This window comes from Myotis davidii, unplaced genomic scaffold, assembly GCF_000327345.1.
Source record: "Myotis davidii unplaced genomic scaffold, ASM32734v1 scaffold120, whole genome shotgun sequence".
Classification (NCBI taxonomy): domain Eukaryota; kingdom Metazoa; phylum Chordata; class Mammalia; order Chiroptera; family Vespertilionidae; genus Myotis; species Myotis davidii.
In genome coordinates, this window is record NW_006294778.1 from 4902689 (window position 1) to 4920890 (window position 18202).

The following is an 18202-nucleotide window of genomic DNA, read 5'->3' on the forward strand; positions in this document are numbered from 1 at the left end:
GAAAGAGTGAGTAGTAGCTTATTGGTCTGAGAAAGTGAGGAAAAGTATTCCAATCAGAGGGAACAGAATGTATGAAGGCCTCTCTGGGGGAGGAAAAGCATGGTGTGTTTAAAGAATTAAAATAAGACCAATCTGGACAAATTTGGAGATATAATATGTAGTTCTGCACAGAGTTGGAAATATAGGCAGGGCAGGATCACATAAAGGCCTGTGGACTATGCTGAGGATTTTGGACTGTATCCCCAAAGTGATGAGAAGCCATTGAAAGTTTCTAATGAGGGGAGCACCCCCACCAGATTTGCATTTTGTTAAATCTACATGGACTAAAGTGAAGAGAGATGGTTTTGGGGAGGAGACAAAGAAAGCAGTTATAGTAGTCCAGGCAAGGAAAGATGAAGGCCTAAATTAAGTTGTAGCAGTGAGAATAAAGTAAAAAAAGGACAGACTCAAGATATTTGAAAAGAAAAATGGACAAGAATTGATTATTGAATGTGAAAGTAAGAGAGGAGGAGAGAAGTAAAACAATGACTTCCCAGCCTGGGCTACCAGGTGTCCAAATCCTTTCTAGAACAGGCTTCTTGGCATTATTGGTGGGGACCATGGCTGACAACATACAGTGGGCAAGGGTGGGGGGCATGCTCGCACTGCCCTTGTCTCTTGGCTTACAAATCTTTGGCCCATACCTATAGGATGGCAATGGTAGATACTTAAAAAAATGCCACTTTGAAACTCTTGTCTCCTGTGTATCATCCTTCCTCCAGTTGGCTTGGGACCAATAGGATGCAAAAAAGGCTCTTACTATTGGCCTAGATGAACTATAAATAAATAGCAAGGTAAGAATTCTATAGATGCTGTTTAAGAAGCCCAAGGATGGGTGATGGACTCAGTGACAATTCCAGAGAGTATATCCTTTTTATGTTCAAAGCCAGATTTCTCAGCTTTGGGTTTTTTCCACCATTGTGCCCCAAAGCATCATTTTTTGAGTGTCTCTATTATACTCAGAATTTTACTTGATCTAATCCACTCCACCCTGTCAGGTAGCTTCCATTAACTGTCTCATTTTACTGATGAAGAAACTAAGGCTGTGAGAGGTGAACTGACCAACCCCAGGCCGTTCTCCTAGTGATTAAATGGGTTAATAATCCAATAATTCAACCCAGCCTGTCTAACTTTTTTTTTTAGGTTAAAATTTACCTTTAGTTATTTTACTTTTTTTTTTTCAATTACAGTGGACATTAATGTTACTAGTTCCAGCCTGTGTGACTAAAGATGGCATTTCTGAGGTTTAAGCTTAGCCATGTTACCAAGAAATAATGACATAAGATCTCTGTCTAGAAGGATACTCAGAACTTTTCCATATAGCTACCCTTTTCCCCAAAGCCCCAGAAAAACAAAATCACATGCTTCAACACCCTCAGGAAACAAAAATCCCGAGAATAAGAAAAGTGATTGTGCGTAGACTTTGCACCCTGTAGAATTCTCTGTACTTTCTTCCATCTGTCCTCCCCTCTTCCCCCTTCCTCTCATCACTTCTTCACCAGCAATATATTTTCCTGTCAAAACATACTTGGTTACCCGCAGTGCAACCCAAATTGCTGCTATTAGCCTAATTGAGACAGGGTGATTATAAATAAATTACATGCAGTGTTTCTGACATTGCTGCTGTTAGACTGAATTGAGACAGGATGATTAGTCATCGCCGACTGTAGCTTCATTCAGAGTGTATTCCATGTGGTGTGGAGGCCCTGTGGTCACCCGGCAGCCCAAAGGATGGAAGGCCAGCTCCCTGAGAGATAGACTTCCAGGTTATAGCTCCCTTTCACTGGTAATAGGGAGAGCAAAAGTCCATGCAGCCTAGTTAGTGGGATCCCCTTGCAGGCTAATAATGAACTTTTTAGTGACTTTGAGTTAAAAAGAACCATGGTTAGAAACCATCCCACAGAGAGAATCTGTGTGTGAGATATATATCCACTCTCCATAATGATTTGAGATGGATTTTTACTACTATTTTACTTTTTTCTAGCTATTAAAAACACCCTACACACCATAGAAAACTTCAAAAGCATAATACTATATAAGACTAAAACAGTTACTTTTTCTCATTTTCATGACATTTGTTAGACTTTGGTATATTTCTTCCATCATTTCATGTATATATTTATGTATTCCCTCTGACAAAGTTGACATTTACTGGATACATGATTTTATTTCAAGCTTTTTTTTTCACTGATGGAAAAATATTTAAACTACCTAGAGACAAAGTACATCACAGATTAAAGATAGAGAGCCCAAAGGGGAAAATAAATTGTCTTGGACACCCCTTTTCTGGAGGCGACATGATGAGGTGGAAATCTATGGGTTAAGGATGTTCTTCTCTTGTCTCCCTGGTTTTTAGCTTCAACCCTCAAACCTCTACTCATCAGCCTGGTTAGGACCAGAAAACTTGAGTGGAGATCCTGGTTCTTTAGTTGAGGGTTCTTGGGCAGATGGTTCTCTGAGCTTCACCTTCCTCATATCTAGATCAAAATGTAGAAATAGATATTCTTCAAGGCACCTTGAAAGTGCAGAAGTCTACACTTCATACTTAGGGGATGTTTAAAGCCATTTACTACTGATTGTTAAATAAGACTGAGAGGTAAGGATGACAGTCACGATCAAGCCTTAATGATTGAAACCCATTAAATTTATATTTTGAGTTCTCAGTATGGAGATGTGCTCTTCTTTTAGCCAAGTAGATGGCTTCATGAAAGAGTATGTTAGTGCTACTTGGAAATAAAATCATGGTGCCCAATTTTCCTATCACATCAACTCATTTTCTCCCAGAAGAAGTAGACTCAATGGTAGTTCTAATTTTTCAGAGTCCTAGCTTTTCTACAGGAATTAATGATGCAAAACCATGCATTGCTCTAGGGAAAACAAGTTATTCTTTGTAATAATCACATCATAGAATATTTCTAAACTAATGATTACTTAACTTATCTGGAAGTTAGGTTTGGAATGAAAAAAATGTCTGGTGATTTTACTTGACTTTTCCAGGGTGAAACATCTGGATTTCTCTATTTCTCAAATCATATACATATAAGTAAGACCATACAGTATTTGTTTTCACTGTCTGACTTATTTCACTTAGCACAATGCTGTCAAAGTTCATCCATATTGTCAGGAGGTTTTTCTCTTCTGTTTTATGGCTGAATAAATACATATAGGCAATGGAATATTATTCATTCACTCATCAATGAATCCTTAGGTTGTTTCCATTTTTTTGGCTATTGTGAATTATGCTACAATTAACATGAGGGTGCAGATTTCTCTTCAAAATAATGTACCTCACAAATGTGTTGTGAGAGTTATACATAAAATAAGTTTCTAACACAGACTGGCACATAGTAGGTAATCAATAAATGGTATTTTTTAAAATTGCAGTGGCAGTAAGCGTGTACTGTTTTTCTATCAAGAAGTTAGGAGGCAATGCTAGATACTTATCATTAGTCAAACATTTCGTGGATATTGTATATCTTCATCATAGATATCAATCCTACCAGCTTGATCTAATTTAGCAAGTTTACAAGTTAGAAACGCTATGAATGAGGTTTCTTTAAAACCTGTACGCTATTTGCACTTTGGAATCCCATGGCACAGGGGCTCAGTAAATTGAGGGTATTGCTTATGATGCATCGCTCATATTAGTGGGAGAGCTTACCCTTGGTTTAAAGCTGAGACTTTATTTTAAGGGTATAATCAAGGGAAGGAGCTCAAGGCTCTCATTCAAAGCTTTGAGATACCAAGTGTCTCCTTTCTCCTAGGGCTTTAAAGATCCTGTGTACCGAGCAAGACGGAAGTATTTTGCTGACATAGCCTACAACTACCGACAGTAAGTCTGCTTGATTTTTGGGGGGAGGAGCACACTCCTAGACTGCCTCTTCCTTGCCTAAGTTTGGAAAACACCAGCATGAAGAGTCCTGCCTGGTGTGTGTGTATGTGTGTGTGTGTGTGTGTGTGTGTGTGCGCTCGACCCCCCTTTAATAACACCTGTTTTAAAAAATGCTACTAGACAAAACAAAATTACCCACTGCGCCAGGGCCCAGCTCTCTATCAGGCTTTGTTGTGTAATTACACCGTGATGTCTGAAGTAATTATAAAAGGCCTCAGTGCTGAATAAAAGAGCCTCTGGTATTCTCCACATTAAACATGGAAGGAGAAAGAGCATCATTTACATTCAGGAGTTGGCTGCTTTGCTGAAATAATGAATCTGAGGTTTCAGGCGCGCCAGCCTCAGCGTTCTTTCATCCCATTTGACCCAGCTGCAAAGGGCAATTTTCAGATGAGTGTCTTTTTCCCCCATCTGGGATTCTATGCTCCTCTTCTGACCTCTTTTAGCCAAAGGAAAATGCAAATATTAAATATGTTATTTGGAGAACTGGTGAGCTATTGTGAGTCCCCAGGAACTTCAGATGTTCCCATGGGAAACAGTGTCTGGAGGTCTGAGCTCCATTCCTGAGTTAAGGGCATGAGAAAAGGCGTCTACAAGAAGAAACTTAGCAATTCACCAGAACTCTGAGTAATGGTTCTTTAACAACTTTGAGGGAGATAAAGGAGATGGTAGGGCTCTGTATTCAGAAGACAAAGTCACCTTTCAAATGAGGAAGGTTCCTTCTCTGAATGACTCCTGGTAATAGAGAGATCCAGAACCGTACTGACCTTGGCCCAGCACATGTGGGTTTTGGCTGGTGGCAAGCAGGAATCGCAGAACATGATCTCTCTCTCCTGTCCTTACCTTTGCCCCAATATGGTCAGGTGGACACCAGCAAATCTGATATTGACAGGAGTCCTTCTTTAGCTGATCAGTAAGAATAGGTCTCATTTACCTGTGTTATCTCCCTGCTCTGCCTGGGGCTTTGCTAAATGCTTTATGCACATTATTTCATTTAATCTTTATAGTGACTCCCCATTTTCCTGATGGAAAAACTACAGCTTGAAACAAGTAACTTGCCAAAGTCATATATTAGCAGGTGGCATGCTCTGATTTTGAACTTAGGCTTGTTTAGCTCCAAAGTCATTCTCAGGCACTCACATGGGTGTCTGGGGACTCTCAGAGTCAGGAGACTGTACTTCTCCATAGATTTCACTTTCTGCTGGTTTCTCTCCTCCCTTTCTGAGGTTTCTTCTCAGTCTCCTCTGGCTAATTCCTCCCACCCCAGAAATTGTAACATCTTTCAGGACTCAACTTTGGCCCCCTTCCTTGGCTTCTGCCACCCTCCATTCCAACAGCCCCCACATTTGGGTCTCTAGCGCCTTCTCAATAATTGTTCCACATGGGGATCAAACTTAGGCACCATGAATCATAGTCCCAGTATAGTGATCAGTTGATAAAATGTGTCTCCAAATAGCCCATGTAATAGCTGCACAGGCTCAGAGAGGTTTACTAAATTGCCCAAGGCCATTTAGCTATGAACTGGTGCAGCCAAGTATTGAACCCAACTCTGTTTGTTTCAAAAACCTGTTATTTCCCTTCATCAGCACTTAGCCCTGAGATAATGGTGTAGCCTTAGGTGGGGGTCCACCTGATGTCCTTTCCACAATCACTGCTGGCCATTACAGAACCCTCTGAGCTTGTCTTGCTTTTAATACTTAAGCAAAAATCTGTCTCTGCCCCCTGATCCCTGCCCACCTGTAGTCCATAGCAGTGCTTTCCTGTGAGCTACACTTCTGAAAAGGCAAGAGTGACCTAGTTTGGAGCCTGATGATGAGCCATTATTCTGAGATAAACAGTCTTGCCTTTCCCAGACACTGTGTATCCTGTTAGGAAACAGGCCTACAGCCCACAGAACAGTCACAGGTCTTCAAAATCAGGCTTTCTTTGGTTTTCTTTTATTTCACTATTCATAACACAGCTCATTCTTAGATAGTTTTCAAAAGGACTATTCAAACTAATGACTCTTGAACTATAGCATGTCATCTGAGAACTTATAGGAATCTGGATGTCTGGGCCCTCCCTCCCCACTGATTCAGGATCTACAGGGCAGGGCCCACAAGCTCCCTGTAGTTCTGTTATGTCATAGCAGAAGATGCTAGATAAGCAGATCCTGTACCTAGCATGCATTTAAATACCTCTGGAACTTCCCAGGGACCCAAATATCAAATCCAGCAAGTGCATGCCCACTAAACAAGGGTCTTAAACTCATGGTGCATATATTCAATCCACTTTAGCCCACAATTGCTTTATTTGACATAATACAAAACTTTAATTGAACTCTGGTGCTTTAATTGAACTTGGATGCCATTGTTTAGAAAGAGGATGCATTCTTCAGTTGTCCCAACCCCACCCTCCTATTGCCTGTATCTGTTACTTTATATATTTACATTACCTGCCTGGCCCCTGAAGGTAAGTGAATTTCCACCTTACGTAAACAATTGGAGAAATAAGAGAGCAGAAAGGCCAAGTGATTTCCCAATGTGACTGCAAATCATTGGGGCAGTTGATGAGGTGAGACCTTGTATCATTGCTTAACCAATTCAGTTGAATGTTTCCTACATCGAGAAGTGGAATTTTCCTCTTTCAAATAACTTACATAATCCACTGGAGTTCAGGTGGTGGCACCTCTGCTAACGCTCCTTCATGCACCTGCCCTGCCAGAGACAAATATCTCATGCCTGTGTTCTAGTGGGCAACCCATTCCTCGAGTGGAATACACGGAGGAGGAAAAGAAAACCTGGGGCACGGTGTTCAAGACCCTGAAGTCCTTGTATAAAACCCACGCTTGCTATGAGCACAACCACATCTTCCCACTTCTGGAAAAGTATTGTGGCTTCCGTGAAGATAACATTCCCCAGCTGGAGGAGGTGTCTCAGTTTCTGCAGAGTAAGTGCACATCAGGGTCAAAGGTAAAGGGACAGGAGGGGAGGGCAATAAATGGAGGCCAGTGTGAGTGTGCCGATGGCAATGCATGCAGGTTGATTCTCCCAGGAAAAATGGAATGTCACTGCTGAGCTCTGCCTCACTTCCAGCCTCCGCTGTCAATGTACTCTCATCGCTTCCCTCGTTAAAAGGCACAAGGCATGGGTTTTGCCTATCAAGGCCCATGAAACGTTGTTTTTTTCATACTCAAGGCCCAGGTTGCCCAGTCATGGTTTTCCTTGCAGCTCTGCTATGTTATGAGATGGCAGCAGTGTGCCTGTGTGTAAGAAATGTATTATTTGTGGCAGTGCTAAGAAAGCCTGAACTCCAAGTCTATACACCCATCTGGTATGAATCTTGCTTTGGACTTTCTCTAGTTGGGTGAACCTACCTCACTTTTGTCATCTGTCCAATGGAGTCTGTGTCAGCATGTTAGCCTTTCTCAGAGGGCAGTTGTGAGAATGAAATAAGATGCTGCATGCGAAATCACCAGCATAGTGATACATATACAGTAGATGCTCAGTGCATTTGGCTAACTTGGACTCGGTATCTTAGTGGGGAACCACATCTTTGGGGTGACATCACTTCCAAGGAGATAAGGGTTTTCCTTTTTGCCAGGAGGTGGTGTTAAGTCAGCAAAACCAAACTAAAACAATCAACTAACCCATAGTAAACACCTACTTCCCCATTTGTAAAGTGGGGATAGTAAAAACATCTACCTCATAGGGGAATTGTGAGGATTAGTTAGTATGTACAAAGTACTTAGAACAGTGTCTGACATATAGTATGTAATGTATAGCATTAGCTATTATTATAATGATGCCCACTGTTATTATTCTCCTCCTAAGTCTGAAACAAATTGAGAAGAAAATAGAGGAACCAAAGAGATGGAGAACAAAATGTCACCTTTATTACTAATAAAAGCTACTTAGAGAATGTGGTAGAGATGTGTAGCCACCATGGACTTCCTTTCCAATTCATTGGCACAGTGTGTAGTCCATTCCATGGCCAAGAGCAGACCAGAGTGTGCTCCTCTATGGACCAACAGTCAAGAGAGAAAGGGAAGAAAGTGTGAAATTGAGAATATTCATTCCTCTTCCCAAAGGCTCGAATCAGGGAAGTCACTGGTCTTCGTAGGGTGGACTGTGTGAGGTGCGATAGAGAAACCAGAGTGCTCCTTTCATCCTTTTCCTCCCTGGGAAGTGCTGTGAAAATTTTATCTGTACTCTGGAAAGACAAGGAGTAGGGAATAAGCATTTAAACCTAACAAATAATAATAGAAGGTAAATTTATTGGATGTTTCCAAAGTGCTAGGCTCTGTGAAAGTGAAGTGGGGCCTTGACTTACAAGTGTCCTGACTAACGAGTTTTTCAAGATACGAGCCGTCTCTCTGCCAATTTTTTGCTTTGAGTTGAGAGCTAAAATTTGGGTTACGAGCCAGCTTCAGATACCCCACCGCTAGTTGGCGCAGTGAATGACACAGTGAATGCCACAACATCAGCCCAGCATTACGTGTCTCACTCGTTCACTTTATGATTTGACATATGAGTAATTTGAGTTACGAGCTCTGTCACGGAACGAATTAAACTCGTAAGTCAAGGCCCCACTGTACTTTGTTAGCTCTTTTGATTTTCAGAATGATCCTAAGAAGTATTTATCCACATGTTACAGGTGAGGAAACTGAGTCTCAGAGACTTGAACTTATTTGGCCCATATCACCCAGCTAGAAAGTATTGGGGTAGATATTTGAAGATGATAAGTCTATCTGGCATCAGCACCCATCTCCTGGACAGCAGGGTATATTGCTTCCCTACCTAAAAGTCTTCAGAGCCCTCTGGGTCTGCTGTGATGGGCTTTGAGTTTTCTTTCTCTCTTGATTCCTAGGTTGCACTGGCTTCCGCCTCCGACCTGTGGCTGGCCTGCTTTCCTCTCGGGATTTCCTGGGTGGCCTGGCCTTCCGAGTCTTCCACTGCACCCAGTACATCAGACATGGGTCCAAGCCCATGTATACACCTGAACCGTAAGTATTATCCCCCCTCCACCAGTTGCCAGCAACAGTGTATGCCACCTCTCTCTAATCCAGGAATGAGTTTTGGTTTATTTGTGGACTCATCCATAGAACAAGGTGCCTGGATTGTTTGATGCTAAGAGAAAAACTCATCGCTTCTGGGGATTTTCTCTGTTCAAATAGACCATGCTAATTGGAGATATGGAGATCTTTTGAACCAAAGATTCAGACCTTCCCTGACAATGGGAATGAGAGGTCACATTCAAATTCCAAAGGGATTGTAGGAGTCAGAGCTATAAAGTTCCAAATGGGAACAGGAAAAGAGATGGCAAGCTATCTCAACACCTCCTAAATACATGACTACATGATTCTAAGCTTTCTCTGCCTAGATTGTGTTTTGACTGAAAGTAGAGAATGGCTGGCTACTATGCTTCTTACTTTTGCATTTAGCTATCTCCTTAGGCAGCTAGAACTTAAGCAATTTATACAAAAAGTCAGCAGGACACCCAAAATGGTCTTTCCCTGCCTACAAAGTTTATTATTATAAATCAGAAAAGACACATTCTTAATGGACCTGGCACATAATGTTAAATCAATGTAAGTTTTCTTTCTTGACTAACTGCTGCCCACTCTAGAATAAGAGAGGAACAGTTTTGGTAAAAATTATTTTTTATTTCCTGTGGAGAATAACTGATCACATTGTATCTGCCCAGCAATGTCAATGCCAAGGTGAGGACTTGGGATGGGAAGTGTTCATGATCCACAGCTCATTCAGGTGTCTGGGGGAATGCCAACAGAAATATTGGCTCTTCCTCACCCCACTGGGCATACACCTAAGACCCCCTGGCTGCGGTGTCCTGCCCTGTTCCTTACTTTTCTTTCCCCTCTTCCTTTTCTCTTGTACTCTGTCTCACCTGATCCCAAGGTTTGTATGCCACTTATTATTGGAAGTGAGGGCATAAGCCTAAAGTAATTACTTCCTTTCTTCCCACCCATTCCTTATGTAGTAAGACTGAGTCGGGCTTGCTTGTAACCCTTATTCACCCCCAAACTCTGTGTTCTCTCTTTTAGTGACATCTGCCATGAGCTGTTGGGACATGTGCCCTTGTTTTCAGATCGAAGTTTTGCCCAGTTTTCCCAGGTGAGGAATGCATATCTTTAGCCTTCTAGCCTCATGTCTCTGGAAGGTGCAGTTCTGTGCTACCACCTGAGATGGGTGTATGATCCTATGGAGATATCCATTCTAGAGACCACAAAATTTGATTTGTGAATCCCTCATCCTCTGAATTAAATTGTTGAATTTTCTAATCTCACTTGTCCTACCAGGGGTGGTATATTAGCCTTTCATCCATGAAAAACCTCTCTGGTTCCCATGTAGAAATGACTTTACCTTGTCAAGCAGTCATGTGGTATATGTTTTCATTAAGTAAGATGACATTTGCCAAGAATCTAATGCCAGTAGCCCTACTCAGAGTTGGCAAAAAATAATAAGCCTAATGTTTTTTCACTATTATCAAAATAGCAGGCTAGATCTTGATTAATCTATAACAGTGGTGACCATGTTCAAAAAATGTTTTGGGGATCAGTGAAAGAATCCTACTAATGCTCTCCAGGCTTTGAGAGGTGGCCTAGAACCATCATTGGATCATGAGATTGTTGAATGACAATGCATGCATAGGCCCTACCAAGACACCAATCACCTGTGTGACCTGAAAAGTTGTCTTGAGAGGCCACCCTGTTCTTCAAATGTGTATCAATAAAAAGCCCTCCTGCCACACACACACACACACACACACACACACACACACACAGGATCAAATGGAATGACCCGTGAATAAATGCTGGACCAAGCATGAATTTCAGAGTAATGGGATTGTGTGTGAATTTTATAAGCAGCTGGAAGAAATAAACATTCTACTGTTGAAGGAAGAGGCTACCACTTAATATATGAAACAAATGAACAAACAAAAAAAGCTGAATTAATTACTTGCTAAATAAGGAAAAACTATACTTGTAAGACACAGACTTCCCCAAACAATGAAAACTTGCTTTTATGTAGGGTTCTGGGAAATGTGGATTCAGAGATTGTTGGACATTAAAAAGGGCTTAAGGATTGGTTGAACCTTAACTGTGGAAGCGTTACCACTGGACTGAAGTTACTGCTGATAGGCTGACTTTCAGAAGTGTGGTTCTTGCTGCCCAGTGCCACTGCTTGTTTTGGAAGCTTTAAAATTGGGATTGTTGCTATGGCCAAAGATAAATAAGTTTTCTTATCAGAATAGAACTTTTTGTTCTCACCATCAGAAGCTATTAGGGAGGCTAAGTAATACCCTTAAGCCATTTCCATTTTGGGGAGCTCCACAGAGAAGCGGACAATTACCTGAGTAGACTGTCCAACCTATGCGGGAAGGTGGGGGGTGAGGGGATAAGAAATCAACCAAAGGTCTTATATGCATTCATATGAGTAAAACCAATGGACACAGACCGGGGGTAGGGGGAAGGAGGGAGGGCATGTGCTGTGGGTTAGGGGTGGCCTGGGAGAGGTCAATGGGGGAAAAGGAGACTTATGTAATATATTAAACAATAAAGAACTTAAATTTTTTTAAAAGAGAGAGTTGGAAGCTCTGGGCCATGAGTGTCACACAGTTTCAACTTTGACCAGGACAGTCCTAAGGCAGAGAACCATTCTGAAGCTTCCCTGAGCACATCCCTTTTTTATCTAAAGGAAGGACTTGCTTTCTGCTAGAGTAAAAGATGGGATGGGGATGGAACATGTTGGGGTCCAGCCCCAGCAGGTCCAGGGGTTCCCAAAGGTGTGGACGGAGTCGGTAAAGAAGGAATGACATGGAGACAGCGTTTGGTTGATCAGCATAGCAAGGTTCTCTAGCCAGGTTGAAAAATCCTCACCTGGGGAAACAACCTTTCTTGGGGAGGTGGTCCTGTTTAAAACACATAGCGTTAAGAGGGGGAGCAAACATATGCCATATACTCCAGGTCCCTTGAAACATAAGCTGTGCAGATGTTTCTTCCCTGCAGCGACTGTGTCAAGCAGCAAGTGTGGATCAGCTTGCGGCAGGAACACAGGGATATCTTGGGACCCCTTGTGCTAGGCAATCTCTAGGTTCACAAAGACTGGTGACAACTAGAATAGGGTGCCATTTTGATCTTGGATTTATCAATGGCTCCTGATAGACTTAGAACTGTGGCATGTCTGGAACAGAGATGAGGAAGGGGCAAGAGAGTAGATCCAGGCTAAGCCAGTATCTAGATTTGGTTCATTCTAACTGGACAATGTTTTCTCAGTATGTAATCTGGGCCAGGTGCTGCATTTGGCCTAGACAGGAATACAGGGATGAAGACCATGTAACTTCTTGCTTCATTATGGGCCCAATTCTTAGTCCTTCTCTCTATCTATGTTAATTTCTTGGTTATATCACCCAATTTCATGGCTTTAAATACAAGCTCTAACCTGATGATAAACACATTTATATCTCCACCCAGACTTTAATCCTAAAACTTAGACTTACATATCCAACCACCTATTCAATATCTCCACTTGGATGTCTAATAGACATCTTTATTCATCCTGTCCAAAACTGAATTCTTTATCTTCCTTTTCAAACCTTCTTCACCCACAGCCCCCTATATTAGTTCATGGCAACTCCATCCTTCCAGTTTCTCAAACTAAAAGCACTTGGGGGACATCATTGACTTTTCTTTTTTACATACCTACAACCATATCTTTCAGAAAATTCTAGGGGCTTACTTTCAAAATATATGTAGAATCTTGTCATTTCCCATCATATTCACTGCTACAACCTGGTGTTAGCCACTAGCATTCCTCACCCTGGTTACTGCAGTAGCCTCGTAACTGGTCTCCCCTCCTCTACCCTTAACCCTCTACAGTCTATTCTCACAGAGAAGCCAGAGCAAATCTTTGAAGACATAAATCAGATCTTGCCACTTCTCTGCTCAAAACCCTGTAATTTCTCTCCATTTCACTGAGAGGACAATCTTAAGCCCCAAATAACCAAAAAGGTTCTACATGATGGGGCTCCAGATTCCTGTTTGATATCATCTGTCACTCCCCCCATCCTCTCACTCTGCTTTAAGCACACTGGCCCCTCTCTATTTCTCAAACCAACTGAATTACCTACTCAAAAGTAAAAACCATGAGATAAAGGATATTTATCAATTTTGTATGTTTCCAGAAGAACACAATGTTTTTGCATACAGTAGGGAAGACAAACACACACACACACACACACACACACACACACACACACACACACACACATTGATACAAGGCAGACTGAAGCAAATGCTGCAAGAGAGACAAAAATACAGCTAGAGAAATTTCACAGTTGAAGCTGTGATGAGAAGTGGTTCATGACATTTCAGACTCTCCAACTATATATACCTGGATGGATGTCAAGCACTTCTGTGGTTTCTTCAGGGTGTATAATTAAGACTTATCTAGTACCCCAGAAATGTTCCAGTTCTGCTGTAGAATAATAATTACTAAATTGGAAACAAGAGATGAAGCTTTAGACACAAAGTGCTGTGTAACCTTGAGCATACCATCTTCCTTTTCTGTGCCATAGTTTTCTCATCTGTAAAAAAATACACATGTTGAATCAAGCCAACACTTTCATTCAGCCAATTCTTGATTCAACAGGTGATTGACCAGCTAGGGAACAGTTTCCCCCACTCTAGAGATCTGTGATTCTATGATGTGTGGTTAAGGAAGACTTGACAGAACAATTAGGGTCTTTCTGAGCTCTTCTGAAGACATCTAGCCAACCATCACCTTCTGTGATCAAGTACCTTTATCTTTAACTGAGGATAAAGGTTGAAAATAGGCAGACCCTGTCATGCCAATGACTCTGTTTTTTTCATAATTACAGGAAATTGGCCTTGCCTCTTTGGGTGCACCTGATGAGTACATCGAGAAACTTGCCACGGTAAATTCTGTCTTTCTGTGGTGGGTAGTGGGAGTGTTATGGGTTACAGCCCTCAGGTCTCTGAAGCTTTGATCTTCCCCTGAAAGTCAGGCCACTTGGGAAGAAAATCAGAATGCACTGCATTACATTTGCACAAGTATACTTTTTCACTTGGATTTCTCCTTAGTGGTTGGATTTTGAAATCAGCCGCATGCAGATGTTTACATGTGATTCTAAACAGAGTGCCTTGAAAATATCAATAAGCTGTAATAATTGCCCTTGAGATTTCTCCAGCATAAAGTATGTGTGTATATGGAAGCAATGATTGATAGGGGAGTCATTCAGAAATTCCAAGTTTAGCACAGATGAGGGGATGGCCCTTCATTGATTCTATCACCCTCCAATCTCCTGCCTCCCACTGCTGAGCCTGATGGGATTGCTTGGTAAGTTTAAACAACATAAAGGGAACATCTCACTCTAGTTGATTCCATGAAGAAGAAAGCAAAAGTGGTGGAGGAGTTCCTGTTCTAGAGAGAACAATTTGTTAGGAGTATACTTTGAGGGCACCCTCAATACTCTCCCCCACTGTCACTGCTTCCTGTCTCACCTTGCATTCAGCCAACTCTTGATTCAACAGATGATTGGTTAGGGTGAGACACAAGAGACAGAGAGGTGACCTCAGGTCATGCTGATTCAGAGAACAAACCTGCACGAACTCTCACGTGGGCAGTCCTGTCCTTGATTGTGGGGCATCTACTGTCTTTACCTCCTTTGGGTGTGCTCTCAACTTGACTTTCCATTCCAGATTTACTGGTTTACTGTGGAGTTTGGGCTCTGCAAACAAGGGGACTCCATAAAGGCATATGGCGCTGGGCTCCTGTCATCCTTTGGTGAATTACAGGTATGACTCTAACAGGAACTAACAGTAGATTTGAAAGTGGTGGAAATAGCTGACCATTCTTTTTTTTTTTTTTTGGTGTTACGGAAACCCCATTGACATTCATTTTGTGATTCAACCCAGGGGATTAACCTTAAGAGATTGCTGCCTTAGCAGTTAAGATCTGATCATGAGTGTGGGTGTTAATCGAACTGTAAGTTCACAGGTCTCCAGGATAGAGGGGACTCCTGATTCTAAGGTTTGACTGTGCATACAGATGTATGAAAACATGTGCCAGAAAATATGGTTGGCTCCCTCATCTGTTGATCACCTTATTTGAAAATGGTTGCAGTGCATTACTGCTTTCTATCTTGACTGTAGGTTTTAGATGAGCTATAAAGGGTAGAATATAGCAGATGCAAAATAATTCAGTTTACTTCATTTGGGCTGGGATGTGTGGAAGGAATCCAGGTGAGATGGGAGAAGGCACCCAAATGGCCTGTGGGATGCAGCAGGGACCATTGGCCCTGATTTAACTGTGAAATTTTTCCACTTGGTGTTTGCAGTACTGTTTGTCGGACAAGCCCATGCTCCTCCCGCTGGAGCTGGAGAAGACAGCCATCCAGGAGTACACGATCACAGAGTTCCAGCCCCTGTATTACGTGGCTGAGAGTTTTAATGATGCCAAAGAGAAAGTAAGGTGAGGTGGCAACTAAGGCAGGTCAGCAGCTCTTGGGACCTCCTTACTGGCTCTGGTGCCACTGATCTGTGGGTGGTTGGTCAGGAGGGGACTACAGTGCCCACAGCAATAGTGTGCAGCAGATAGAGCCTCCCACCCTTGTCATTTCCCATGGTGGGGAGGGGTTCCTTCATGAAACCCTATTTCATAGCTATTGTCCTCACATGCCAATCCCTCCAGACTACCTAGCCATCTGATCCTTGTTCAGTACAGCCACCAAATCCATAGATTGAACCCTTTTGTGTGCAGAGTAGACACAGAAGTCCCTCCACCAAATCAGTCCTTGAAATCTTATAACCTATGTTCACTTTATTCTCCTAGACACCTGCAGAACTCACTCCCTGATCTCCTTCACATCTTTACCCACATTTAACCTTCTTTGTGCGTCTTTCTCTAACCAACTTTTTAAAAATCACTACTCAGCTCTACCCCAGCACTACTTACCCCCTTCTATGACTTATTTTTCTGTTTTCTACTTATTAATGTTTACTATATTGTAGGATGTAAGATCCATGAGGATAGACATTTTATCATTTCTGTTTTCTACTCTTCCCCCAGCCCTTAGAACATTGCATGACACATAATAGGCACTCAACAAGTAATTAGCAAATGCACCAATCTCAGGATGTGACTGAGCCCAGGAGTTCCAACTCTGGAACTTGGATATCCAGCTACTATACTCCACCAGACTCGATAAACTTGGAGAGCCCTACTAGCCTCCCTTATAATTGTCTTCTCATTATGACAGCTTCTACTTTCACCAGAGCCAACTTAGAAAGATCATTTGTGATACCTTTGCATTTTATAGATCATTTTTTAATATCTTTTTAATTGCATTGCTTAATGCGCATTCCTCCCAGACCTAGGAGTAATGAAGAAGAAACAAGCCTACTGAAGAGTCAGACTACCTTCGTCTTCCCAGCTTCACAATATATTGCCAGTATGGCCTTGGTAGACACTTAGCTGCTCCAAGCCTCAGTTTTCTCAACTGTAAAATGGGGAAAATAATAGTACCTTCCCGCTAGAGTTCTTATTAGTATTAAAATAGGAGTGAGAATTATAAAGATTATAGAACAGTAAGAACTTAACATAATTCTTGGTACAGGGGAGGCACTAGAGCTATGCTAAATTTCACTCATAATGTAGTGTTTTCTTCAACTCTTGAGAGCTGTATTCCCTCCTTGCACTGATTGCCAACCATCTCAGAGCTTATTTTTTTCTATAACACCTGTAGCTGGATTCTACTTAACTTTTTAATATATATATATATTTGATTTTTTTTTACAGAGGAAGGGAAAAGGGTAGAGAGTTAGAAACATCGATGAGAGAGAAAAATTGATCAGCTGCCTCCTGTTCACCCCCTCCTGGGATATGCCCGCAACTAAGGTACATGCCCTTGACCAGAATCAAACCTGGGACCCTTCAGTCCACAGGCAGACACTATCCACTGAGCCAAACCAGTTAGGGCTCTATTTACTCTTTTTTAAAAAATTTTATTTAATCCATGAGAATTTTGGCTTTATTGTAACCTGGGTTTTTACTGTACGCTGCCTCTGTTCTTTTTGGAAGTAGGTAACCAAATAAATATGTGCATACATGTGTTTATATAGTCACATAGACACACAAACAACAAAGGGTTCCCAAGAGGACCTCACTAAAACTCCATTACACTTCTTAGCTTTGTGTCTAAACCTCCTGGTCTAGTGTTTTCTGTGTTACTAATAGCCAAGGGAAAGGCCATTGAGAAATCTTTCAGAATTACCTTTTCCCCAAATGATGCCCTTCACACAGATCTATGGTTTTTGTTTCAGGAACTTCGCTGCTACAATCCCACGGCCCTTCTCAGTTCGTTATGACCCATACACCCAAAGGATTGAGGTCTTGGACAATACCCAGCAGCTTCAGATTTTGGCTGACTCCATCAACAGTAAGTAACATACCTTTGAGGCTACTCTCTTTCCCAGAAATAGAGAGTTGTGTTTTTGTATCTTCATGATAGAAACAGTAAGAAATTTATTAAATTTCTTGCCACGTTCTTATGAAGATTAAAATAGGAATGAGAATTACAAAGACTATAGAACAGTAATAACTTAACATAGTTCTTGGTACAGGGGAGGCACGGGGGCCATGCTAAATTTTACTCATAATGTAGTGTTTTCTTCAACTCTTGAGAGCTATATTCCCCTCCTTGCACTGATTGCCAAGCATCTCAGAGCTTGGTAAGAACATGGCATAAGTGGGAGTGGCTCCATCAGGCCTTCTTAGTCCAGTGGTCTAGGCTGAGTTATCTACTTAGACTGTGCATTCTCAAACCTAGTGTGCATCAGAATCACTTGGGGTGATAGTTAAAAATGAGTAGTCATGGGTCATAGCCTCAGACTACATTCACAAAATATGTGATGAGGTTTGGGAGTTTGTATTTGTAATAAGGTCCCAGGTGGTTCTGACACAGGAGGTTTGTATGAACCACACTTTTAGGTTCAATGGCTTAGCTTCTTGCAAGCATCAATGGGTGGTCATGTAAAAGAGAAACAGAACAGCTGGTGATTTTCCCCGGGGGAGAAAACCGTTAACTCCTCTCCTGAGAAGCAGTCTATGGAAAGAGGAAGCCAATTATATTAATAGCTCTCTCACTTCCTAAAACTTGAAACTACCTAAGCCAGTGGTTCTCAACCTGTGGGTTGCAACCCCTTTGGAGGTCGAACGACTCTTTCACAGGGGTCGCCTAAGACCATCAGAA

At 41.8% G+C, this 18202-nt stretch overlaps 1 protein-coding gene across 2 annotated transcripts in view; it reads left to right on the plus strand.

Moving 5' to 3' along the window:
* The window catches only part of PAH (phenylalanine hydroxylase), a 54643-nt gene extending 37220 nt beyond the window's left edge, over positions 1–17423 (plus strand). For both annotated transcript variants that reach the window (XM_006769354.2, XM_006769355.2), the window contains exons 5-12: positions 3804–3871; positions 6663–6859; positions 8780–8915; positions 9975–10044; positions 13811–13867; positions 14652–14747; positions 15290–15423; positions 17274–17423. In XM_006769354.2, the coding sequence (XP_006769417.1) occupies positions 3804–3871; positions 6663–6859; positions 8780–8915; positions 9975–10044; positions 13811–13867; positions 14652–14747; positions 15290–15423; positions 17274–17397 (882 nt within the window). In that variant the 3' untranslated portion in view covers positions 17398–17423. The remainder of the gene's footprint in view (positions 1–3803; positions 3872–6662; positions 6860–8779; positions 8916–9974; positions 10045–13810; positions 13868–14651; positions 14748–15289; positions 15424–17273) is intronic.
* Positions 17424–18202: the final 779 nt, after the last annotated feature.